The sequence below is a fragment of the Sceloporus occidentalis genome, unplaced genomic scaffold (genome assembly GCF_023333645.1).
Source record: "Sceloporus occidentalis isolate IW3139 unplaced genomic scaffold, rSceOcc1.0.p SCAF_2, whole genome shotgun sequence".
Taxonomy (NCBI): domain Eukaryota; kingdom Metazoa; phylum Chordata; class Lepidosauria; order Squamata; family Phrynosomatidae; genus Sceloporus; species Sceloporus occidentalis.
The window spans coordinates 68,293,398-68,317,613 of NW_028316982.1; the positions used below are offsets into that span (position 1 = coordinate 68,293,398).

Consider the following 24,216-nt stretch of genomic DNA (forward strand, 5'->3'; position numbering starts at 1 on the left):
AAATTTCTTTTATTCAGTGGGTTGTTCCATTGAAATTAACAGTTGCATTGAGCTGTCTAGAACTTGGCAACCACAGCTTTTGCCAGCATGGTGCCAACTTTCCATTTCTGTATTTCCTTCCCATTGGTCATGTTAATGGGGCTGATGTGAGCTGCAGTCCAACACATCTGGAGGACATTGTGAGTTGGGGAGAATTTGATTGCTTGTGCTCCTCAAGTAATATTTGTCTGTTGTAGAGGTAAGTCCATAAGTGACTTGTTGATCCCAAGCTGTTGCTATTCATAATGAAGCCATGGGAGTTGTTTTCAAACAAATAAAGTTTTAAAGTTTTAACAATATATGTAAAAACATCCCTATATGTTTGTAAGCACAGATGTACAGGCACAATATACATCGGTCAGATGTGCTGTATTGTGTATGATACAAATAATTTCTGACATTCACTTGCAATTAAGAAGATCTGATGCTGACAAAATGAACTTTCCCCTTCTTTTGTAAACTATCTTTTACTAAATCTGTAAACTATGTTTGGCTAAATCTGTATTTAACTAGAGAAGCCTGTGGATTTAAAGTCCAGACCCATAAATCTACTGAAAATGATGAATTTTCAGAGTGCTCAATAAATTCACTGTCACACACCAGCTATTATTTTTACCCCTAAAACAGCACTGACCAGTAGCCTCCTGGGAGAATCAGTGAAGTAATTAGTTTCCCTCCAGGGAAAGTACCAGTAGTAACTGTTTTATCATAGGACTATTAGCATTCAACCTTCATTTTAGGAATGGGGTGTCTCGCATATTGCTGCACAATATGTATTTCAGAGAGGAGGCTCACAAAGGCCCTCAGGCACATAAAGCAAGCTCAGTGGAAGGTCAGGAAGAGGTCTTTTGGAGAAGGTGGAGTATGTTTAATCATAGGCAGGGTAAACACATTCTTTTGTGATCTTAAAGTGAACTTTAAAGGCATTTAAAACAGACATTTCAGAGGTATTGGCTGCATGAGGCACAGTTTGCTAGCAGTTCTCCCCAACTTTAGGGAAAGTTACATTTTTGGATGGAAACCTCCAAAATCTTCCAGGCATCCATGGCTCGCTGGTGGTAGACATTCTGGAAGCTGTTTTCTTTTTTTTAAAAAAAGTAACTTTTCCAAATCCATATTGTGTTGGTTTTGTACTTGTGCTTTTTCAATGCACCAATAGACCATACTTGCTTAGAAGAAAGTTGTTTGGAAGTCGGTGCCATGATCTTTTCAGCTCGCTAAGGCTGTGCCCGCACTGTAGAAATAATACAGTTTGACACCATTTTAATTGCCATGGCTCAGTACTGTGGAATTCTGGGGATTGTAGTTTGTTGCGGTACCAGAGCTCTCTGAGAGAGAAGGCTAAATACATCACAAAACTACAGCTCCCAGAATTTCATAGCATTGAGCCATGGCAGTTAAAGTCGTGGCAACCTGGATTATTTCTGCTGTGTGAATGCAACCTTACTTGAGATTCCTCATAGTGAAATTCCAAAGACCTAACACATGTGGAGGAATAATTGTGGCCTAGCTTTACAGGGTACTCCAAAACACTTATCTGATCAAATGTAAGACTATCTGAATTCAATGAGGCTAACTCTCAGAGTCAGTGTAGTGTAATGGTTTAAGCTTTGGATTAGGACTCTGAAGTACACAGTTCAAATCCCTGCTGGGCCATGGAAACCTCTAGTTGACCTTGGGCAAGTCACGCTCTCTCAGCCTCAGAGGAAGGCAAAGGCAAAACCTCCTCTGAGCAAATCTTGCCAAGAAAATCCCGTGATACGTTTGCTTTAGGTTCACCATAAACCGTCGGAAGCAGCTTGACTGCATGCGACAACCTCTCTCTAGTAATTATGTTTTGGACTGGAGCCTTAAAATATTGTGAAATACCTGGTACCATATGGCCAATGTATTGGCAGTAATATCTTTGCTGTATAAATTAGTATCAGTATTTATTAGCAAGGACATTTAGACCTTTTGACTATGCTTACACAGCCAGGGCTGTTTAAATACTAGGAAGAGAAAAGATGGTTACACTCAGTCGTATCCTCCACCTGTGGAACGATTTCTTCTTTGTTAAGACCTTTCTGGTCATTTGTTTTGTCGCCTATACTGAGCCAGTGTGGCCTAGTAGTTTGAGTGTTGGACTACGACCCTGGAGACCAGGGTTCGATTCCCCATTTGGTCATGAAACCTACTGGGTGACCTTGGGTAAGTCGTACTCTCTTAGCCTCAGGGGAAGGCAATGGCAAACTCCTCTGAACAAAGTTACCATAGGTCCAAAATAACTTGAAGGCACAAAACAACTGTACTGTTGAGGAGGAGATGATCAGCACTTCTGTTCCTGGGTGATCATCATACCATGAAGGCAACAAATTGTCAATCTGTCTTTGTTTTGCTTCCTTTTCTCCTAATTTCATTGCCTGTGCAGCGGTGGGTTCACAAGGATCAGAGAATTGCAGTGAATTGTAAGCCGCCCTGAGAGCCATTACGGCTGAAGGGCGGGATATAAATACATAAATAAATAAATAAATAAATAAATAAATTGTTATTTTGTTTGTATCCCAGAAGTTGCATGTGTTTTGTAATGGTGCATGGATTTTAAGACATATCTCTGGTTTCTGGTAAATTTCCTCATCTTCCTTTTGATGGCTGATCTGTTGCTTAAAAAAAAATACACGCCATTCAAGTCTTCGGTCGGCGAGTCTATGAATTTCATAGCGCTTTCTTAGGCAAAGGTGGTTTTGCCAGTTCCTTTCCTCTGAAATATATTTATTTATTATGGTATTTATACCCCGCCCTTCAGCCCTAAAGGCTATCAGAGCGGCTACTATAGTTACTACATCATCCCATCCAAGTACTAACCAGGGCTGACCCTGCTTAGCTTCCAAGATCAGGTGGGATCTGATGCCTTTAGGGTATTTAGGTCTCTAGCCCTCTGTAACTGGCGTCTTTAGGGTGTTTAGGCTGAGGCTATCTTTCACTGAATTTACTGGGACTTGTCTGTGTGTCTTCAAGTCGTTTCCGACTTATGGCAACCCTAAGGCAAACCTATCGTGGAGTTTTATTGGCCAGTTTCTTCTGAGGGTGTTTGCCATTGCCTTCCCCTGAAGCTGAGAGAGTGTGACTTGCCCAAGGTCAACCAGTGGGTTTCAATGGCTGAGTGGGACTTACTTCTGAGTAAACACTTGCAAGGCTTTGCTGACAGTGGAGGGATTTGGAACCTGCAAGCCAATAGATGCTGGCCGATCAACCCCATCGTCCCCAACCACTGCTCATGTTTGCTGGGGCTGATGGGAGTTGCAGTCTATCATCATCTAAAGCAGTGGTTCCCAGATTTTGGTCCTCCAGAAGTTTTGAACTTCCTGACTGTTGACCAAGCTGTTTGGGGCTTCTGGGAGTTGAAGTCCAAAACTCCCAGAGCACCAGAGTTTGGGAATCACTGAACTAAAGGGCCCTGTGTGCCCCACATCTGTGTTAAAGCATATCCATGAGTCCAGGGCCCTTCAGGAATGCAAGAAATTGCCGTACAATAAGTCAGTGTGGTTTGAGCGTTGGACTAGGATTCTGGAGACGAGGGTTCAAATCCCACTTGGCCATGGAAACCCCCTGAGTGACCTTGGGCGAGTCACACACTCTCAGCCCTAGAAAACCCCACTATAGGGTCGCCTTAGGGTTGCCATAAGTTGGAAATTACTTGAAGGCACACAACAACAACAACAACAACAACAACAAAAGTTCAGACCCTGTGACTCAGTACTTCCATAATGATAAGCAGCTTTTCCCTCAGCTTTTGCCTCCCTGAGCAAGAAGACCCTTCCCCAAAAGGAAAGTCCATGTTAAGAACAATTCAGAGCAGCAGTAGCAAAGTTGGAAGTTCGGAGAGATTTCAGAGGCCTGTGAAGAATGACTGTTTTAAATAATCATAAGCAATGGCATGTATGTGTGTATGTGTGTGTGTTGTGTATGTCTTCAAGTCGCTTCCAACTTCAAAGCGACCCTATCTTGGGGTTTTCTTGGCAAGTTTTCTTCAGAGGGGGTTTGCCATTGCCCACTTCTGAGGCTGAGAGAGTGTGACTTGCCCAGGGTCAGCCCCACATGGTTTCTTGAGTCATAGTCGAACTCCAACATCACTGCACCACATTGGCTTGTGGGGAGGCCTACACACATGGCAGAGTTTGGAAGCTAAGCAGGGTCAGCCCTGGTTAGTGATTGGATGGGAGACCGACACTGAAGACCAGGGCTCTGTTTCAGAGGAAGGAATTATCAAAAGTATTCATTCCAGTCCTGGGGTCGCCATGAGTCGAGAAAACACAAGAAAAACGAAGCCAAGGAAGTGAGGCCACCCCAAACGGTGCCCTTTAAGAGAGTATTATTACTATTATTTATTATTATTATTATTAAACTAAAACTCCCTGAAAGAGCACAGTTTGGGGACCACTGGGTTCCCTCACTCCCTTGGCTTCGTTTTTCTTGTGTGAGTTTTGGACTTCAGCTCCCAGAATCCCACGCTATTGGCCCAACATGGCTGAGGCTTCTGGGAGCTGAAGTCCATAATTCCCTTAAAGGGCTCAGCTTGGGGGAAACCACTGCTTGAACCAACGAGTTGGTTTTGTTCCCCCATTTATCGCGAAAGTGGTTTCTCCCAGCGTCGGCGTTGCGCCACCCCGCCCCCTCTCCCCCTCCCTTTCGCTTGTTTTGAACGCTCCCCACCCCCTCCTCCTCCGTTTCCTCCTTTCCTATTGGTCGAAGCACTCAGGGGCGGGATGGCCAATCATACTCGGCGACTGGTGGTTGTGTTGCTGGGCAGAAGAAACACAAACATCAGGAGGGGCGGGGCAAGCGGGTGGCTCCTCCTCCTCCTCTTGCTCAAAGGAAAGCGAAGTGGGGCAGCTGCTGCTTCCCCCTTCGGTAATGACGCCCCTCCCCGCCTCGCGAGCGCGGAAGGAGAAAGGGCGCGCGCGCTGGGGCCGTTGGGGCTCATAGGGTCCCCTGCCCCTCCCTCCTTCCCCTCAGAGGAGCGCCTCTTGATCCAGGGTTCAGAGGACAGTTGTGGGCTTGTGGCTTCGTGGGGAAGGAATGAGGAGCAGGGTTGGCTGGTTTTCCAGTCAGCCTTTGGACTCTTCCTCTCTCTCTCTCGCTCCCCCTCCCATTCATATTGGGGGTCCTATGTGGGACCCATATTTCCCCCTCAGTGGCAGCAACCTCCCACATGCACACAATAACAACAACAGCAATAGTAGTAGTAGCAGGGAGACTGGTTTTCTAATCAGCCTTTGGCTTGTTCCTCTCACCTTGCCCCCCATTCATGTTGTGGGTCCTATGTGTGGCCCTTCATAATTCCCCATAGTGGCAACAACCTTCCCCATGCACACAACAATAGTAGTAATAGTAGTAGTAGTAGCAGCAGCAGCAGCAAGGAGACTGGTTTTCTAGTCAGCCTTTGGCTTGTGCCTCTCGCCCTATCCTCCATCCATGTTGTGGGTCCCTCATATTTCCCCTCAGTGGCAGCAACCTCCCACATGCACACAACAATAGTAGTAATAATATTATTATTAGTAGTAAGGAGACTGGTTTTCCAATCAGCCTTTGGCCTCTTCCTCTCACTCACCCCCCATGCATGTTGGAGGTCCTATGTGTGGCCCTATCATAATTCCCCTCAGTGGCAGCAACCTTCCCCATGCACACAGCAACAGCAATAGCAGCAGTAGTAGTAGTAACGAGACTGGTCATCCAGTCAGCCTTTGGCCTCTTCCTCTCTCTCACCCTCCATTTCATTTGGGGGTCTCTTGAATAGCTCTTTCATATTTTCCCTCAGTGGCAGCAACCTCCCAAATGCACACAACAGCAGCAATAGTAATAGTTGTTGTAGTTGTAATACTAAGGAGACCGGTCTTCCAGTCAGCCTTTGGCATCTTGCTCTCTCTCACACACACCCCATTCCAGTTGGGGTCCCATGTATGTTCCTTTCATATTTAATAATAAAATAAATACATATTTCCCCTCAGTAGTAGCAACCTCCCAAATGTACACAACAACAACGAGACTGGTTTTCCAGTCCGCCTTTGGCCTGTTCCTCTTACCCTGCCCCCCATTCCTGTTGTGGGTCCCATATGCAACCCCACATATTTCCCCTCAGTGGCAGCAACCTCCCATGTGCAAACAACACTATTACTACTAGTAGTAATAAGGATGCTGGTTTTCCAGTCAGCCTTCGGCCTCTTCCTCTCATCTGCACTGCTGTTGTGGGCCTCATGTGTCCCCCTCACATTTCCCCTCATTGGCAGCAGCCTTCCACATGAAATTAATAATAGTGATGATGCTGGTTTCCCAGTCAGCCTTTGGCCTGTTCCTCTCATCCACACCACTATTGTGGGTCCCATGTGCATCCCTTCCTATTATTTCCCCTCAGTGGCAGCAACTTCCTACAAGCACACAACAACAACAGCAACAACAATGATATATATTTATTTATGTATGCAATAATTTTTCCTGTTCCTCTCACCCCCACTTTTATTGTGGGTCCTTTGTGCACCTCCTCATATTTCTTTTTGTGAGAGCAACTTCCCATATATGCAACAATAATAAGAATAAATATTTTCCCTGTACCTCTTACCCCCACTGCTGTCACAAGTCATATGTATACCCCTTCAATTTTCCCCTCAGTGCAAGCAACCTCCCACATATATTATTATTATTACTATTATTATGTTTATGTGAGAGATTGCTACCACTGAGGGGAAATAGGAAGGAGAGCACATGGGGCCGACCCACAACAACAGTTGGGGTGAGAAGCTAACTGAAAAAGCAGCCAGTCCTCCTCCTTATTACTACTATTACTGTTTTTATTATTATTACTAGTATGTGCTGGACGTGAAGTGGAAAGTCTTTCACACAAACACACACACACTTCTCTAGACACTTATGGTGGTTAGGCAGATTTCTCAGCCTCACAATGTGTGAGTCCCAAACCTGAGGGGGAAATACATGCATATTATTATTATTATTATTATTATTATTATTATTTGCATGTGGGAGGTTGCTGCTACTGAGAGGAAATAGGAAGGGATGCACATGGGGCCCATAACATCAGTGAGGGTGACAGAAACAGGCCAAATTATTATTATTACCATTATTGTGTGCATGTGAGGTTGCTGCCACTGAAGGGAAATATGCATGCCCACTCTGCAGGAAGTGGAGGGGAAGGTGTCCCTTTCTCTCACTCTAATACACACACATTTCCAATAGACACTTATGGGAGATAGGCAGATTCTCAGCCTCACAGTCATGTGAATCCCAAACTTGGGGGTGACGGGGTGGGGATAATATCATTATTATTACAGTGGGCCCTTGTGATCTGATGGGATTGATTTCAGGACACACACACCCTTCTCTGGATAACAAAATCCATGGATGCTCAAGTCCCATTAAATACAATGACATAGAAATGGTGTCCCTTATATAAAATGACAAAATCAAGATTTCCTTTTTGGAATTTATATATTTTAAAACAATATTTTCAAGTCATGGATGATTGAATCTGTGGTTACAGAATCCATGGACACAGAGGGCTGACTGTATTTCCCCCACTCCAAGTTTGAGGGTCACAGTTTGTGAGGCTGAGTCTCCCTATCTCTCATAAGTGTCTGTGGGAAGAGTATGTTTTGGTGTGTGAGGGACATCTTCATTTTCTGCAGAGTAGGCATTCATTACGGAGAGTGGCCAGTGGTATTTGGGAAAGGGCTGTGTGACTCAGAGGGGAAAGCAGGGTCTCTGTAGGCAGGAGGTTCATAGGTTCTTCCACCTCTGCAGTTGCCACACAAAAGGAGACACTGTGGATGTGAGAAGTTGAGAGAGTTGTAGAGCTGGGCTACTTAAAGGGGTGGTGGCCTGGATGTGAGCCAGACCTCTCAGTGAGTGGTGGTGAGGAAAGAAAGAAAGAAAGAAAGAAAGAAAGAAAGAAAGAAATTGTAACCAAAAGACACAAATATGGCAGTGGTCCCCGGCACATTAGGAAAAAAAAGTGTCAGTCCCATATCATAGTCTAGGAAGCACTGCCTTAGAGAGTTAATGATATTCAGAGCTGGTAATCTCTACCACAGATACACAAATACTGTTGACGTCTCTTTACTGTATCTGGTAGGGGACAGAGACTGCAGTTCTATAAGTTCTGAAAGGATAGGCTGCTATCATTTCCCTTAGGAAGACCTTATTTATTTATTTATTTATTTATTTATTTATTTATTTAGGTATTTATATCCCGCCCTTCAGCCCTAATGGCTCTAAGGGCGGCTTACATTTATTATTTTTTAACCAGACAGTTCCCTGCCCACAGGCTTACAATCTAAAAGACACGACACAAAAGGAGAAGGGAATGGTGAGGAGGGGAGGGGATCAGGTCCAGCATTCTTCTCTCCCTCTGAGGCCTGGACCAAGGCAGATGGACCGGAGGGAGGGCTCTGCTTCTTCCAGGCAGGCCTGTTGGACCTAGCCTGCCTCTCTCCCCTTCAAGATGGTGGCTGAAGGGAGGGCTAGTCTTCTTCTAGGCAAGGCAGTTGGACCTAGCCTGCCTCTCTCTCTCTCCTCCTTATGCATTTTCTCCCTCCTGTAATCAGTGATTTTCAAATGATGTGTTCATCAGTCAACATCAGGGCAATACTTACCTAAAAGAGATTTACTGGTCTTGTTTTGTAGTCTGCATCTGTAGGGCAGCCCTGAGAGGGTGCTTGTAGCAAACTTAATTTGTAGGGAACAGTGGTTACAACTACTAGTTTGGCCCTCACCCTGTTTAAATAAATTCACAGCATGCTCCCAGCACCCCCTGGTATTTATGTGCACAACAGTGTGGAAAGGGTTACACTTGAAGAACACTGTAACAAATGCAGGTTCCCATATCTGTCACCTTGTGTTTGAAGAGATGTTTCCTATTCGCCCCCTGTCTCTGCTTTGGTGCTTTATGAATACATATTAAGTTGCACTGAGTTTTGCTCAACATTTCTTCATTTCCCCTAACTGTTAGTGGATGCAGCTTCAGGGTTGTTGTTGTTGTGTGCCTTCAAGTTGTTTCCAATTTATGGCAACTCTAAAGCGACACTATCATGCGGTTTTCTTGGCAGATTTCTTCAGAGGAAGTTTGCCACTGCCATCCTCTGAAGCCAAGAGAGTGTGACATGCCCAAGGTCACCCAGTTTGTTTACATGGCTGAACTGGGATTTGACCTACATTCTTAGGGTACATATATGAAATCAATAAGCCTTCGGTATAGAAGTGTTTTGTTTTCCCAGCATTTGTTAATTGCCTTTGAGTCAGCCCCAGCGCATGGTGACCTTGTGGATGAGACATCTCCCCTATCCTCCACTGCTCTGCTTAGGTACTGCAGATTAAGGCCTGTGACCTCTCTGACTGAGTCCAGCCATTTGGCTGTAATCTTCCTCTATTTCTACTACCTTCTACTCTCCCTAGCATTGTTGCTAATTAATCATGCCTTCTCATGACATGGCCAAAGTGTTGCAAATGTGTTGGCTAAAGAAGAAGAAGAAAATCATTTTTTGCTTTATAAATTATAGCAAAGCCCTTGACAGTACAGATGCCATAACTTTTGGTTGTCCTAATGTGTAACCTGTATTCTGGACAAGAGACTGCTATTGGGACAGAATATGGAAAATCAGAATTTTTCCAGTTGTCAAGGAAATCAGATAATTTTGCATTTTATCACCCCATCTGTTTAACTTGTATGCAGAGCATATCACATGGAAAGCAGGATTAGACTCAGAGGAAGGAGGTGTGCAAATTTGGAGAAGGACAGCAAGAATGGTGTAGTCTTGGACTAGCACACTGAGATAGATAGATACCAGGGTTTGTATCCCCACTTGACCATGGAAACCTACTGGGTGATTTTGAGGGAGAGAGAGGCAGGCTAGCTCCACCAAGCCTGCCTGGAAGAAGAAGAGCCCTCCCTCCAGTCCATCTGCCTTGGTCCAGGCCTCAAAGGGAGAGAAGAACTGCTGGACCTGATCCCCTCCCCCCACCATTCCCTTCTCCTTTTGTGTCTTGTCTTTTAGATTGTAAGCCTGAGGGTAGGGAACCATCTATTATCCCCTCTGTTGTAAACCGCTAGGATTCCCAGTGATTGGGCGGTATATAAATAAATCCTATTATTATTATTATTATTATTATTATTATTAAGTTACTCTTTCTCAGACTCTGTGGAAGGCAAAAGCTATCCCCCTCTGAACACACCTGTGATAGGGTTGCCTTAGGATTGCCATAAATCAGAAAGGACTTGAAGGCACAAAACAGCAACAGACATTAACAACTTGAGATATGCAGATCATACCTTATTATTTGCAGAAAATAATCAAAGACTTGGGATGACTACTGATAAAAGTTAAGAAAGAAAGTGCAAAAGCAGGGTTACAGGAGAAGGTAACAACCAAAATGAAGACCACAAATGATTTATATAACTTTAAGGCAGATGAGAAAGACATCAAAATTGATAAAAATATTTAATATTTATCTTAATTAATAGAATGGAGTCAAGAAATCAGAAAAAGCCTAAGGCTTGGAAGAGGAGCTGTGAAGGAACTAGATAAGATCACCAGGTATAAAGATATATTATTTAATAACAAAGTCAGAATCATTCATGCTATTGTATTTCCATTTTCTGTATATGGTTGTGAAGGCTGGACACTGAAGAAAGTTGACAGAAAGAAAGTCGCCTCATTGGAAATGTAGGGCTGGCGGACAGCTGTACAGATGACACAGGCTGCCAAAAAGATAAAATCAGTAGGTCTGAGATCAAATCAAGCCTAGACTCTGACTATAAACCCAAATGACTAAACTGAGACTGTTGTACTTTGGATATGTCATGAGACCACATAACCTTATTGGAGAAGACAGTAATGTTTTATAAAGTGGGAAGCAGTAAAAAAAGAGGATGGCCATATTACAAAGGGAATGATTTAATTGAACAAGCTATGGCTTGAATTTGCAAGACCTGAGCAGGGCTACCAATGATCAGAGCTCACGGGAGTCTGTCATTCGTTTCTAGTTTTTAGCTGCTGTTAGGTTGGCCTTATGGTGACTATAAATGAAAGACTTCCACTAGAACCTGTTATTAACAGTGTTGCTAAGATCTCATTCACAGGGTTGTTATAAATTGAAGGTGACTTGATGGTCCACAACAATAGCTTTATATGTATTACATTTATATCGTTTGACTCTATGGAGTAATTCATCTTTCAGTATTTTAGAAAGTTCTGATTAGGTTAGAAGTTGCCTCTGCTACAGGGAACTGTTGCAGTATTTCAGAGCAGGACACTATTTTTGCTGTTGAGGCCAAGAGTGATTTAAAATTATTTTGAGTCCTGTAAGTGCTATCTTTGTCTGAGATGAAACATTAAATGTTTTTGAAGCCACAGTTTCCTTAATGTTTAAAAGTCTGGCAGGAAATGTTACTTTAAACTCTAAAAGATCAACCACCCATGCAACAACTACTTCTTCCTTTTTTTTAAAAGTGTGTGTGTGTATGTATGCTGAATATAGGTAGTCCTCTCCGGAGACAGATTTGCTATATTTTCAGTACTCCAGATCTTCTATATATTTTATGCATCTAGAGTTAAGATTGACTGCTGAATACCACTATCAGATTCACTGCCCAGAGTGTTGGCAGTGGTGAACTGCATCTTATCACTTGTTTAATTTTTCTGTTCTTGTAACCAGAGACCTCTACTTGTCACAGAACCAGAAAGGTTTAAGAACAATGGTCTGCATGCAGTATGTGGCGGGCTGGCATTTGTAGGTTTGGTCTATTCTTAGATTAGCAGTTACAAAGGCATTTCATCAAAGTGAATTAGTTTATCAAATTTTTATTTAGTTCCTGCCCTGCCCATTATTTTGCCATTGTCACTATTATTTTGCTCGTTACAACGTATCATCCAAATTTCATGATTGATGCATTTCTGTTTCAAACCCTACATTTGGTTGTGATTTAGAATTAGAAGCTAATTTTGTGTGTTTTTCCAGTGCTGGATTAGCATTTGGCTGGCAGCTTTCCTGAAGACATTGTCTTATGAGATATGCAGGGAAGATTTTTTTTTATCATATAGAAATTAGCATAAGGTCATGAATACAAATTTGCATATCCCTGCCATATTGAAAAAGTGAGTTTACAGACCTCTGCTGCAAACTTGTATAAGGAGCCTCAGTGGTGACAAACAACAAATATCAATACACAACCTACAGCATGGATGAAAAATAGGGATATTTCTCACCTTTTGCATGATGCAGAATGTCCAAACCTAAGTAAGCATAAAGAGATGACACAAAAATAACAATTTTCAGTGCTTCTAGCAGATGGTTAGGTATCTGTTTGCTATGCATGTATTTTGACCTTACATTTAGCCTCGTGTAGTTACTGCTTTGACCATCATCTGAGGTGGGTTGGCCTGATTCTGATTCTGCTCTGGCAGAAGAGTGGGGAGTACTCTGAATGAATGAATGATTAGCAGGCTAGCCACGGTGGCCTGAATTCTGTATATCAAGCCCTTCATTGATAGACAAACTGACTGGTGTCAGGTTCAGATGTACTTCTGCCAGCGTTGTAAGCCTGTGGCATTTTGTAATTATAGCAATCACTGTATGCCTTCCACTGGATAGTTGTAACATTGTTATGTGGCACAAATCATTGGATGAGCTAAAATGATCCTCAAAGTCACAATGATAGCTATCATGGTGTGGGGATGGTGGAGTGGGGTTGAGGAAGAACTTTTGGTGAATCGGGGGGGGGGGGTTTCTAATTGGAAAAGTCCGCAAAAATTCTGTTCTATAAACGTTTGTCAAGCTATGCAGTAACTGTTGACCCCTTCTAATATTTCGGGTGATACTAAAAGAAAGTAATTAATCTATTAGGTAAATAGACTGTTGTTTTTTTCACTCCTGTGCTATACAGCAGGTTTTAGGCTTAAAATCAGTAAATATGACAAATATCTAATTACTTTAAGCTGCCTTTAGTGGGGTCAGTGTGACCTTTAGCACCTTATCTGAAGTAGAACTGATCTTCAAAAGAACAGAAATATCAAAGAAACACCACATAATGGTGTTATGATTTAGGACAACTGAACTTAAGAAGACTGATATTTTTTAAAGTGCACTTGGGATACATTTAACCCCACTTGTCAAGAAGGTTTAAATGGGAGCTATCTTAATCATATAAAAGAAGGTGGATAGGGGAATCTTAATTTAGGTCCGAAACACACAGCGGAAATAATCCAATTTGAGACTGCTTTAACTGCCCTGGCTCAGTGCTAGGGAATTCTGGGAACTGCAGTTTTGTGAGACATTTAGCCTTCTCAGTCAGAGAGCTCTGGTTCCACAATAAATTACAAGTCCCAGGATTCTCTAGCACTGAGCCAGGGCATTTAAAGTGGTCTTAAGCTGGATGCTTTCTGTGGTGTGTTTTGTACCTTAAATCCTAGTGGGGGGTGCACAAGTGAGGTACACAGAACCCGCCCATGACTTCTTTATTGCCCTTATCCCCAACCTCTTTTATGTAAGCAAGTGTCACTGCTAATATGAGAGCCCAGGGTGAGAAAACTATATTCTGTGTTTCTGACCTGCTTGTTGAACTTATGGTATCTGTCATTACCTTCTGTCATCCTGATGGCTATCATAATGTCTTACTTGGCTCCTAATTACCCTTCAAAGTGAGAATAATTTAAATGCAAAATTCCAAGGACATTTCTATGTATTCCTAGATACTTTCAGTGCAACTACAGCAGATTAAATCTGCAGTACATTTGTACTGGGCCAAAAAAAGTAGTGTGGGCAAACATGTCAACTCAGCAGTAAGGCTCATTGAGTCCAAGAGACATACTCCCAGGTGAGTGAGCATAGGGTTATAGGCTAGCCTTAAGGATAAAACACACACACACAATTGAGCAATATGCACTGTTTAAAGACTATAGCCTAATTCTTGTTATTAATCCTGAGTAGAGTAGAAACTGAATCCTTGTGATTTACTTTTGTGTTGACTCTGTTCAGCAGTTGATTGAATGGGTTTACTTTATCTGGGACTTGCCAACAGGATGTCAGCCTAGTTTTTGTTAACTGTTTTGTAAACTGAAATGTCTTGTTAAGCAGCATGACTGTTTCTTATGTTTGGTCTTAGCATGTAGATCTGAAAGTTATTTCAAGGTCATATAAATTATCTAAAGAGGTTTTTGTATAATTTTTTTTGTGCACAACATACGGTTTTGGTCAAGATTTGGGATTCTCCACAGCTATTTTTTTATGAAAGAAGGTTGGAAAAGCTGAAGGCTCATGGTTTAAAGTGGATGTGTAGCATGTACAGTCGGCCCTTTCCTTATGCGGGGGATCCGTTCCGGATCCTGCCGCGTAAAGCAAATTCCGCCTATGCTCAAGCCCCATTGGAAACAATGGGGCTCGTGCACGGCGGCGCGACAGCACACAGGGCGCCATGGGCGCACACCCCCATTCAATTGAATGGGATGCGCCGCCCCTTCTGCCCCGCACGCTCAAGACCGTGTATGGTGCGCTCGCGTATGGCGCGGGCGCACTGTACAACAATATAGGTAGTTTGTTGTTAAAGAATCATAGAGTTGGAAGAGACTGCACGGGCCATCCAGTCCAACCCCCTGCCATGCAGGAAATCTAAATGAAAGCATCCCTGACAGATGGCTATCCAGCCTCTGTTTAAAGACCTCTAAGGAAGGAGACTCCACTACACTCAGAGGGAGTTTGTTCCACTGTCGAACAGTCCTTACTGTCAGGAAGTTCCTCCTAATGTTGAGATGGAATCTCTTTTCCTGTAGCTTGCATCCATTGCTCCGGGTCCTAGTCTCTGGAGCAGCAGAAAACAAGCTTGCTTCCTCCTCAATATGACATCCCTTCAAATATTTAAACAGGGCTATCATATCACCTCTTAACCTTCTTTTCTCCAGGCTAAACATCCCCAGCTCCCTAAATCGTTCCTCATAGGACATGGTTTCCAGACCCTTCACCATTTTAGTCGCTATACTTCTGTTGATGCAGCCTAAAATTGCATTGGCCTTGTTAGCTGCCGCGTCGCACTGTTGACTCATGTTCAATTTGTGGTCTACTCCCAGATCCCTTTCACACATAGTCTCATTCAGCCAGGTGTCACCCATCCTATATCTGTTCATTTCATTTTTCCGCCCTAAATGCAGTAGCTTATATTTCTCCGTGTTGAAATTCATTTTGTTAGCTTTGGCCCAGCTTTCTAATATATTAAGGTCATTCTGAAGTTTGATCCTGTCCTCAGGGGTATTAGCTACTCCTCCTAGTTTGGTGTCATCTACAAATTTGATAAGTATACCCCAATTCTGTCATCCAAGTCATTGATAAAGATGTTGAATAGCACTGGGCCCTGGACAGAGCCCTGTGGGACCCCACTGGTCACTTCTCTCCAGGATGAAAAGGAGCCATTGTTGAGCACCCTTTGGGTTCAGCTGGTCAACCAATTACAAATCCATGTAACAGTTACATTGTCTAGCCCACATTTCACTAGCTTGTTTGCAAGAATGTCATGGGGAACTCTGTCAAAAGCCTTACGGAAATCAAGATATATTATATCCACAGCATTCCCTTCATCTAACAAGCTGGTAATTTTATAAAAAAAAAAAAATTAGATTTGTCTGGCATGACTTGTTTCTCTGAAACCCATGTTGACTTTTTGTGATTATGGCATTGCTTTCTAGATGTTCATAGACTCTCTGTTTAATGATCTGCTCTAGAATCTTTCCTGGTATCGATGTCAGACTAACTGGATGATAATTGTTGGGATCCTCTTTTTTCCCCTTTTTGAAGATGGGAACAACATTTGCCCTCCTCCAGTCTGCTGCGACTTCTGTTCTCCAGGAGTTCTCAAAAATTATTGCCAATGGCTCCGATATTACTTTTGCCAGTTCTTTTAATACCCTTGGATGTAGTTCGTCGTTCAGATTAACCAGATATTCCTGTACTATCTCTTTACTTATTCTGTGCTGAAATTCCCCTATTCTGTCCTCTGCTTCATTATCCTCAGGTTGAGCACCCTTTGCCTTTTCTGAGAAGACTGAAGCAAGGAAGGTCCCCTGTTAGCATTTTGCCATCTTCTCCACGCCATGGCCCTACCATTCCCTTCTTTTTCCTTTTGCTGCGGACCCTCAAGTTGATCTCGACTCATGGTGACCCTGTAGATGAGACATCTCCAAGACTCCTTGTCCTCCACTATTCTTCTATGTTCTTGCCAATTCAGATCTCCTTAATTGACTCCATCCATCTAGTATGTTTTCCTCCTCTCTTTCTACTTCCCTCCACCTTTCCTAACATTATTGTCTTTTCTAATGATTCATGCCTTCTCATGATGTGGCCAAAGTATGATAGCCTCAGTTTAGTCATCTTTGCCTTCAGGGAAATTTCAGGCTTGATCTGTTTTAGGATCCATTTATTTGTTCTTTTTGCTGTCCACAGTATCCTCAGCAGTCTTCTCTAGCACCACATCTCAGATGAACATATTGTCTTTTAGTCCATTTTCTAACTGTCCAGCTGTCTCATCCATACATAATAATGGGGAATACAATTGCTTGTACAATTCTAACTTTTGTGCTTAGTTATATATCTTTGCTCATTAGGAGTTTTTCTAGTTCTTTCATAGCTGCCCTCCCCATTCTTAGTCTTCTGATTTCATGACTGCTTCACTGCAGTCCCCTTGATGATCAATGTTTGAGCCAAGGTATAGGAACTCGTTTGCTGTTTCTATGTCCTCATTGTCTAGGTTGAACTTGTGAAGATCCTTTGTGGTCATTATTTTGTTTTCTTTATGTTCAGCAGTAGGCCTGCCTTTGTACTTTCTTCCTTGACATTCCTCTGTAGTTGCTCTAGGTCTTTATAGGTAGTTACAGTCTCCTATTGTGTAAGCAGGCAGTATCATGGTCCACGTAGTCCAGTATTGTCAAATCTGACTAGCTGGGGATCTCCAGGTTTTCATGCAAGATTCTTTCCTAGCCATTCCTAGAAATCTTTGGTGTTCCCTAATGGGTCTTCTATCCAAGTGCTAACCAGAACTGATCCTGCTTAGCTTTTGAAATCAGATTAAATCAGGTATGTTCAGAGTGGGATGAGGATGATGAGAGACCCAAACAGGCTTTTTTTAGAAGGGTTTGCATAACCCATTTATCATAGACAATCTATATAAATGTTGCATTGTTGGGGGAATTTGAAGGAGGATGAATGCATGTACAGTAATGGAATAGTTTACCAAAGGGAAGGAAATTTAACCTCAAAAGCTAATTGGATGCATCTCCTGCCTTTTGAGAGAGCTGTAAGAGAAATCTTGTAGCAAAAAAGGACTTTGGAATATTGCATAACTTGTGAATGGTTGTCTAAGGTAGTGGAGAGAAACTCTTTGCTATGAGGTATGATGTGAGAGACCTGATGTCATAATCTCACTACTTAACAATGCATGGTGCCTGCTAGATGACGGTGGGAGAAGATGAAAATACATGGGGACAGATACTGTTTAGAGAAACAAAGGAAGGTATAGAGAAACAAAGGAAAGTATTATTGAAAAACAGCCCGGGTAAAGTTTGCATTGCACAAAAGATACTATTGAAGGGTTGTTTGTGTGGTTTACCTCTGATTGAAGCATAAATAGAATAAAATATGGTATTTAAAACATATGTCATTAAGAGTAAGAGATTTAAGTAATTTTAACTTTTCAATGATACTGTCATGAAATAAAAAAAATAGACATTTCTTCTGAGTGGAAGTATATTGATGGAAGTATTGTATTCATTTTAGTTCACAGCTTACCTTAGGCCTGAATATGCTGACAGACATGAACTAGCAACTTTCTGTGTACTCTGCAAAATGCAGTAATAGTGGTCAACCACATCGTTTTATTCTCATGAATGATGTTACCAGCATTAATTGTAAAGAGATGGTAGGCTGTGAAATAAAACAAATGATCGTTTCAAGCAAGGGAATAATTCAATTTCACTGGGCCAGCTCTTTAAAAAAAATTAGTGGATTTGCTTCAGAATTAATATTCATGCATCAAATGAACTGGGTTGCATTTATGAAAGCTCATGCCATTATAAAACTAGTTAATCTTTAAAAGGTCACTAGACTAGACCCTTTGCTGTTGTTTTTGTTACAGTTTGTTACAACTTTATCAAAGACAGTACAGGTATCCCTCAGTAAATAAAGTAAATGTCTTGCTTGATAATGCTTTTAACAGAAAATTTGATACCATAGGCAGAAATAACATTGAAAGAATAGGGTTAATTTCCAACACTACATAAAGATGAGCAGTTCATCATGTTTCAGCACACTTTTTATTCAAAACTAACATGGCACACATATGCAGTGAAACAACTATGTCCTGTAACATTTTGACCCTTCTAGAGACCATTTGAAGGCTTCATGCAAAATATATGACCTTTTCTTTTACCAACCTGTACTTTTTTGAGTTTCATTTTGGTAAACAAACTTTCTGATCTATGCTTTTATTTAACATGTTGGGGATGGCTGCTGAGGAATACTTATCTACTGCCCCCTTTTCTCACTTTTTTGCTGTTCTCACAAACTCGGTAAAGGATTTCTTACTTTGCCTGTTGTATGGAGTCACACACTGCTATAGTAGGATTGGCTAGCATAGAATCCCATTATTTCCCAGCTCAAGCCTTGTCTCATTGTTTACTGCAGACATATTCCTGCAATCCAACACCAAATGTCTATGTTCCTCCAGCTCTCCTTCACCATCTTCCCATTACTGATGCTGGTAAAAAAAACCCACCCTTCTTGCCAGATACAGAATGAGGAAAAGTGGGCTCTGAACAGGCATTAAAAGACTTATAAAAAATGAGTTTACCACTATCAGAGCATTAACTGATATATGCATGTACATTGCACAACTTTCTTAACATATAATTGCACTAAAATGTACTTAATTTCCCCCTTTCTCCCAATGTAGAGCTGAAACAAAAAGCCCCTGTAAAACTTAGCTGACATTCAGTTCATCTGAAATAGGGTGAATAGCAATGGAAATAGAAAATGAGCAGTCAGAAAACATCAGTTCCACAGGTAAGAAACGTTTTAGTTTAAATGACAAGGTGTTCTGCCAATTTCATCCCAAATTCAGACGTTTGGTTGTTGTGTGCTTTTAAGTCGTTTTCAATTTATGGTTAATCTAAGGTGAACCTATCATGAGGTTTCTTGGCAACATTTGTTCAGAGGGCAATTTACCTTTGCCTTCCTCTGAAGCTGAGAATGAGTGACTTGTCCAAGGTTGTCCAGGGGGTTTTCATTGCCAAGCTGGGATTTGAACCCTGCTCTCCAGAGTTGTAGCCCAGTGCTCAAACCACTACACCACACTAGGTCTCTCACATGGAAGGAACATACCATTAAAAGCTCGTCATTACATTAACTTTCCATGCTAGTGCTGCATGTTCCTGATGTTGCTCAGTGCTCAGATGGAGACTATTAATGTATATGATTGAGGTGATAACATTTTGTACTGTATACAAATTTGAAATGTTACTTGATCAAGCGGGAGCCATTGTTATACTATCATGACATTTCTGTAAGCAACAGAAGAAGTGGACTAAAAGGGCAATAAAATGATCTTATGTAGTTTAAAAAGCAAAGTAAAAAAGTATAAAAAAATGAAACTCTGTTGGAGCGCTAACTGAAATTCCTGCAATAATAAACCAGCCTATAATTTTTATTCAGATCCTGAATTTGTCATTACTTGGTGTTTTGGTTCACACTATCACACAGTATTTTCAAGTGCACAGATTTGCATGCTGTATTGTTTTCAGATACAGTTTAAGGATTTAAATATTTTTAAACCAACTTCAAAAAAAGGGAAACTATATTATGTTCTTAGGCAAAATAAGTGTTCTGCTAGAAATATGACTTCAATAACAGGGCAACATATATGAATAGCCATGCATGAGCTTTTACTAGTCTCATCATGGTAGTACAACAATATCCTACTAATGCATTAATCATGGCTGGAATTCTGCTTAATTACTTAACTACCTTAGTTTTATAGCTAAGTAATGTTTTCTTGCCTGACCCCACCCCCAAAACCTGCTTTACTGGGCATCAGCTGTGCAGGGAGAAGGGGGTCTGTTCTGCTGACAGTTAAGGCCCTTGGTAAAGTAGGTGCGGAAGGGCAGTTGTGATCACAGCAATAGTGTCACAGTCATGAGTATGTAGGGACCTGGAGTTGTTATTATCTGAAGAAGTGATATAATTTAGAACTTAACGTTGGTTTAAATGTGGTTTTAATTATAACCTGATATTCACTCCATACCTTTGACAGGTGTCCTTCCCAAAAATTTAAAAACTTTTTTCTGTTCTCCTACAAACTACAAAGGCACATTAAACAATATTTACATTGCTGTTTTTGGTATGACTCCAAAATATGGGGAAAGTACTGAATTAAGCCACATATAATCCCATTATGATAATACTATCATGGCAAGTTTTGTCAGTTTACTCTGCTGTCCATCTTGCCTCCTATCTTTCTTTTCACTCTTGCACCCCCATTAGCTTTTGAAATTTTTAGAAGTAAAATTAAACCTTTCAAGTATGAGCATATCAATTTAGTTTGTTTTGTGTTTGCAAATTGCTTGGAATAGCGTTTTGAAATTTGTGTTATCTGTGTCACAATTACTTCTTGTATCAATGAGATTTTTCTCTTTTTTGAGAATTAGATAATTTGAGTGATACTCCATTTTCTGGTGATGAGGAAAATGCTGGGAGTGAAGAAATAAAAACTGAAATCAATGGTAACTGGATCCCTGCAACATCTATTAATGAAGCTAAAATCAATGCTAGAGCAAAGAGGAGGCTGAGAAAAAATTCCTCTAGAGACTCTGGAAGAGGTGACTCAGTGAGTGATAATGGAGAACCACCGAAAAGTGGAGTCATTGTGCCAACAAGTCCAAAGGGAAAGTATTTGGACAGGCGATCTCGTTCTGGAAAGGGAAGGGGCTTACCAAAGAAAGGTTGGTGCATTCTGACCTCATGGCAAACAGAGATAACCTTTTAAAGAGCTGTTAGATTGTCTAGTAGGTATAGTTCTATAGATCTTTATTTTATTTTTTCATCCTGAATTTCTTAATTCTCCTATTTGTATTACATTTATTTGATGGGAGTAAGAGGAAAGGTCAGAAGTGATCTGAAGAGTAATATAGTGTAAGTCTTCATGTTTAATACTCATCTTAGGACTCTCTGAAATAATCTTTTAAGATTCAAAATTTTAACATGAACACTGAGTTAAATAAGACAGGTGGTTTAATTATTTTGATTAAAATAATAACCTGCTGTCTCAGTTAAAGTGATACTGAAAATATCAGCTTTATTTTATGAGCTGCCTTGGGTCCCTTTTTGGGAGGAAGGTGGCATAAAAATGAAGTTTAATTTTAAAAAATCAAACTGAATATTTGCTCTTTATTAATTTGTTCTTTTCAGGTGGTGCAGGAGGCAAAGGTGTGTGGGGACCACCTGGGCAAGTATATGATTTGGATGAAGTGGATATTAAAGATCCCAACTATGATGATGACCAGGTAAGAAAATGCTTAGTTTGCTCACCTGGTTACTCAGTGATACAGAACTGTATTCATAAGACATTTTTCCTTGGTGTTCAGAACTGCTATGCTGTTGGCTTAAGTTCTGCACAGGGCTGCCAAATAATGACTGCATGTGTGCCATCTCTGATTCAGTATCAGCCAGGTATATTGGCACCAATGTGTGTACTTTCCAGAATAACAGGTTTCATTGAACATTGCAGCACTATGGTGACTTCAACAATTGCCTTATCCTGGTCATGTTGTTGGTTCCAGAAAAGCACTTAGGCTGTCCCCATTGCTCTGATCATGAGACAGGGACAGGAACAAGAAAGTTTGGTAGCTCAAGTAAGAGAAACAATATTGATGAGCTGAACCAATGATAGATAGCTATGTATGAACAGTTATATCAAAAACTGATGTAATTCTTCTGGATTTTGCAGTCTGGTCATGGTAAAATGAGAAACTAAGGGTAATGTGGCGGCTATAAATGTTGTGTGCCTTCACGTCGTTTACAACTTATGGTGACCCTAAGGCCACTGACCCTATCATGGGATTTACTTGGCAGATTTCTTCAGAGGGTATTTGCCATTGCCATCCTCTGAAGCTGAGAGAGTGTGACTTGCTCAAGGTCACCCAGTGGGTGTCATGGCTCAGTGGGGTTTTGAAGCCTGATCTTCAGCATTGTAGTCCAGCACTCAAACCACTACGCCACACTGGCTCTCATATAAATGTTGCATCAGTGGAAGTTTGACAAGGCCCTTGAAGTTAAGGTTGCTGCATTTACCTTTGGAAAAGATTATCTGAACTGTCCTGTTCTTTGGATTACTGTAGCTGGCAATTTTAACAATAAGATCCAGGCATTTCTTGTGAAGGCCTGCAAAAGAAAGCTAATCATAGGAGATGTAAGCTAAAGGCCTGCTATGATACAGAAAATGGTTCAAATAGTGCTGCAAGCCTGTCTTCATAGTTCATCTTTTGGACCATAAAGAAGGGAATCAAGTGGGTTCATTTTCCCTCTTCTTTTTCAAAAACCCTTTCTGAATGCTGACCCACTACTGATGGATTTCCCTGAGGCAAGTTAGCAAAGCATCTGCTGCTGGGAGCTGTTACTTTTTCGCAGGGACAAATATAGCTTGTCTTTGCACACTTTTTATTTTTAAATATGGGGGAAGGCTTTGGGGCTCACACAGAACATTTTTATTAACACTTTTCCCCATGTGCCACAGTTATAAAGATTCTACCCCCCCCCCCCCCACACACACACACTTTGCGCTCAGTTTGCAAAACTGTAGTGTTTTGTTAACTCAGCTTCCCCCAGGGAGAAGACAGCAGCAGTGATTCAGCAATGGAATCAGCAACTGGAAGGGAGTAAAATGGAGGACTTTGAGGCAGCATTTGATGTCTCTTTTCCTTGTCTGGTGGGTTAACAATGTGGCTGCATGCATACTGCAGAAATAATCAAGTTTGACAATTTAACTGTCATGGCTCAATGCTGTGGAATTCTGAGAACTTTAGTTTTGTGTGATATTTAGTCATCTCTGTGAGAGAGCCCTGGTGCCAGAGCAAACTACTATTCCCAGAATTCCATAGCATTGAGCCATGGCAGTTAAAATGGAGTCAGACTGGATTATTTCTGCAGTGTGGTCTCGGTCAAACTGAGTTCCAGCAAGGTGAAGAACACACTGTAAGCCAGCCTCTCACATCTATATTAGATGCAACTGCAGTTTGTTTTCCATTTTAGTGTCAGTACTGCAGCTTGCTGGATGGTAATAGTGATGAGCCGTGGTGGTACCTATACTGCAGCCACTCACTCAAAACCATAAGGTTGCGAGTTCAAGACCAGGAAAAGGGCTCAAGCTCAACTCAGGCTTGTATCCTTCCGAGGTCGCTAAAATAAGTACCCAGATTGATGGAGGCAAATTAGACACTGCTTAGGTGGTATGAAGTGGTATATAAATGAAGTTTGTTTTGTTTGATGGGTACAAAAGTAGAAGCCTATTAAATGGATAATGTTTGGACAGTCTGTGCACTACTAATTTCAGTGGAATAATGTTCAAAGAATATATTGCTCTTAATCTCAACAAGATTGTTCTTGTTTCGTTTGATAGTTTGTTATGCTTCTATTTGAAACAGGATAACTGTGTCTATGAAACTGTCGTCCTGCCTTTGGATGAAAGAGCATTTGACAAAACGCTAACACCAATTATTCAGGAATATTTTGAACATGGGGATACTAATGAAGTTGCGGTATGTAGCTTGCATTTTTACAGTGATTAATAACATTTAGAAAGACTATCTGGAAAAGGTGTAGCTATGTACCTAAACATTATCTTTTAAAGTTTTTGTAATAATTACTAGTATAAATACAGGATTATTAGATTATGTAACACAGAATATTTAAGAAATAAAATAATTTTCATACATATTATTATGAATTAAGATACTGTAGAATGTTTTATTGGATAAGTATGCTAGAACCTGGGCCTTTCTTAAATTCAGACATTTATTTAAATTGGTTATCTATCCCCTGTTGTGTGCGTGTTCCCCCAAATTCTGTGCAAAATACACATAATCCATGGGCCTAAATCAAATGGTT

At 41.3% G+C, this 24,216-nt stretch overlaps 1 protein-coding gene and 1 long non-coding RNA gene across 10 annotated transcripts in view; one reads left to right on the plus strand and one right to left on the minus strand.

Moving 5' to 3' along the window:
* Positions 1-24,216, plus strand: part of PDCD4 (programmed cell death 4) — a 42,942-nt gene that overhangs the window by 3,746 nt on the left and 14,980 nt on the right. The window contains exons 1-6 of one of the 9 annotated variants that reach the window (XM_089509873.1): positions 4,836-4,929; positions 10,547-10,619; positions 19,013-19,122; positions 20,757-21,056; positions 21,523-21,617; positions 23,754-23,867. In XM_089509873.1, coding sequence (XP_089365999.1) covers positions 19,080-19,122; positions 20,757-21,056; positions 21,523-21,617; positions 23,754-23,867 — 552 coding nt within the window. In that variant the 5' untranslated portion in view covers positions 4,836-4,929; positions 10,547-10,619; positions 19,013-19,079. Of the gene's footprint in view, positions 1-4,835; positions 4,930-5,760; positions 5,977-10,546; positions 10,620-10,716; positions 10,804-19,012; positions 19,123-20,756; positions 21,057-21,522; positions 21,618-23,753; positions 23,868-24,216 lie in introns of those variants that run through there. The other 8 variants (XM_089509871.1, XM_089509877.1, XM_089509880.1 and 5 more) reach the window with 8 other exon arrangements.
* LOC149318500 (uncharacterized) lies at positions 10,508-17,971 on the minus strand. The gene is made up of 3 exons (XR_016280047.1): positions 17,851-17,971; positions 12,291-12,317; positions 10,508-10,783 (listed from the first exon to the last, which is right to left on the minus strand). It is a non-coding gene; the product is annotated as an uncharacterized LOC149318500 (long non-coding RNA).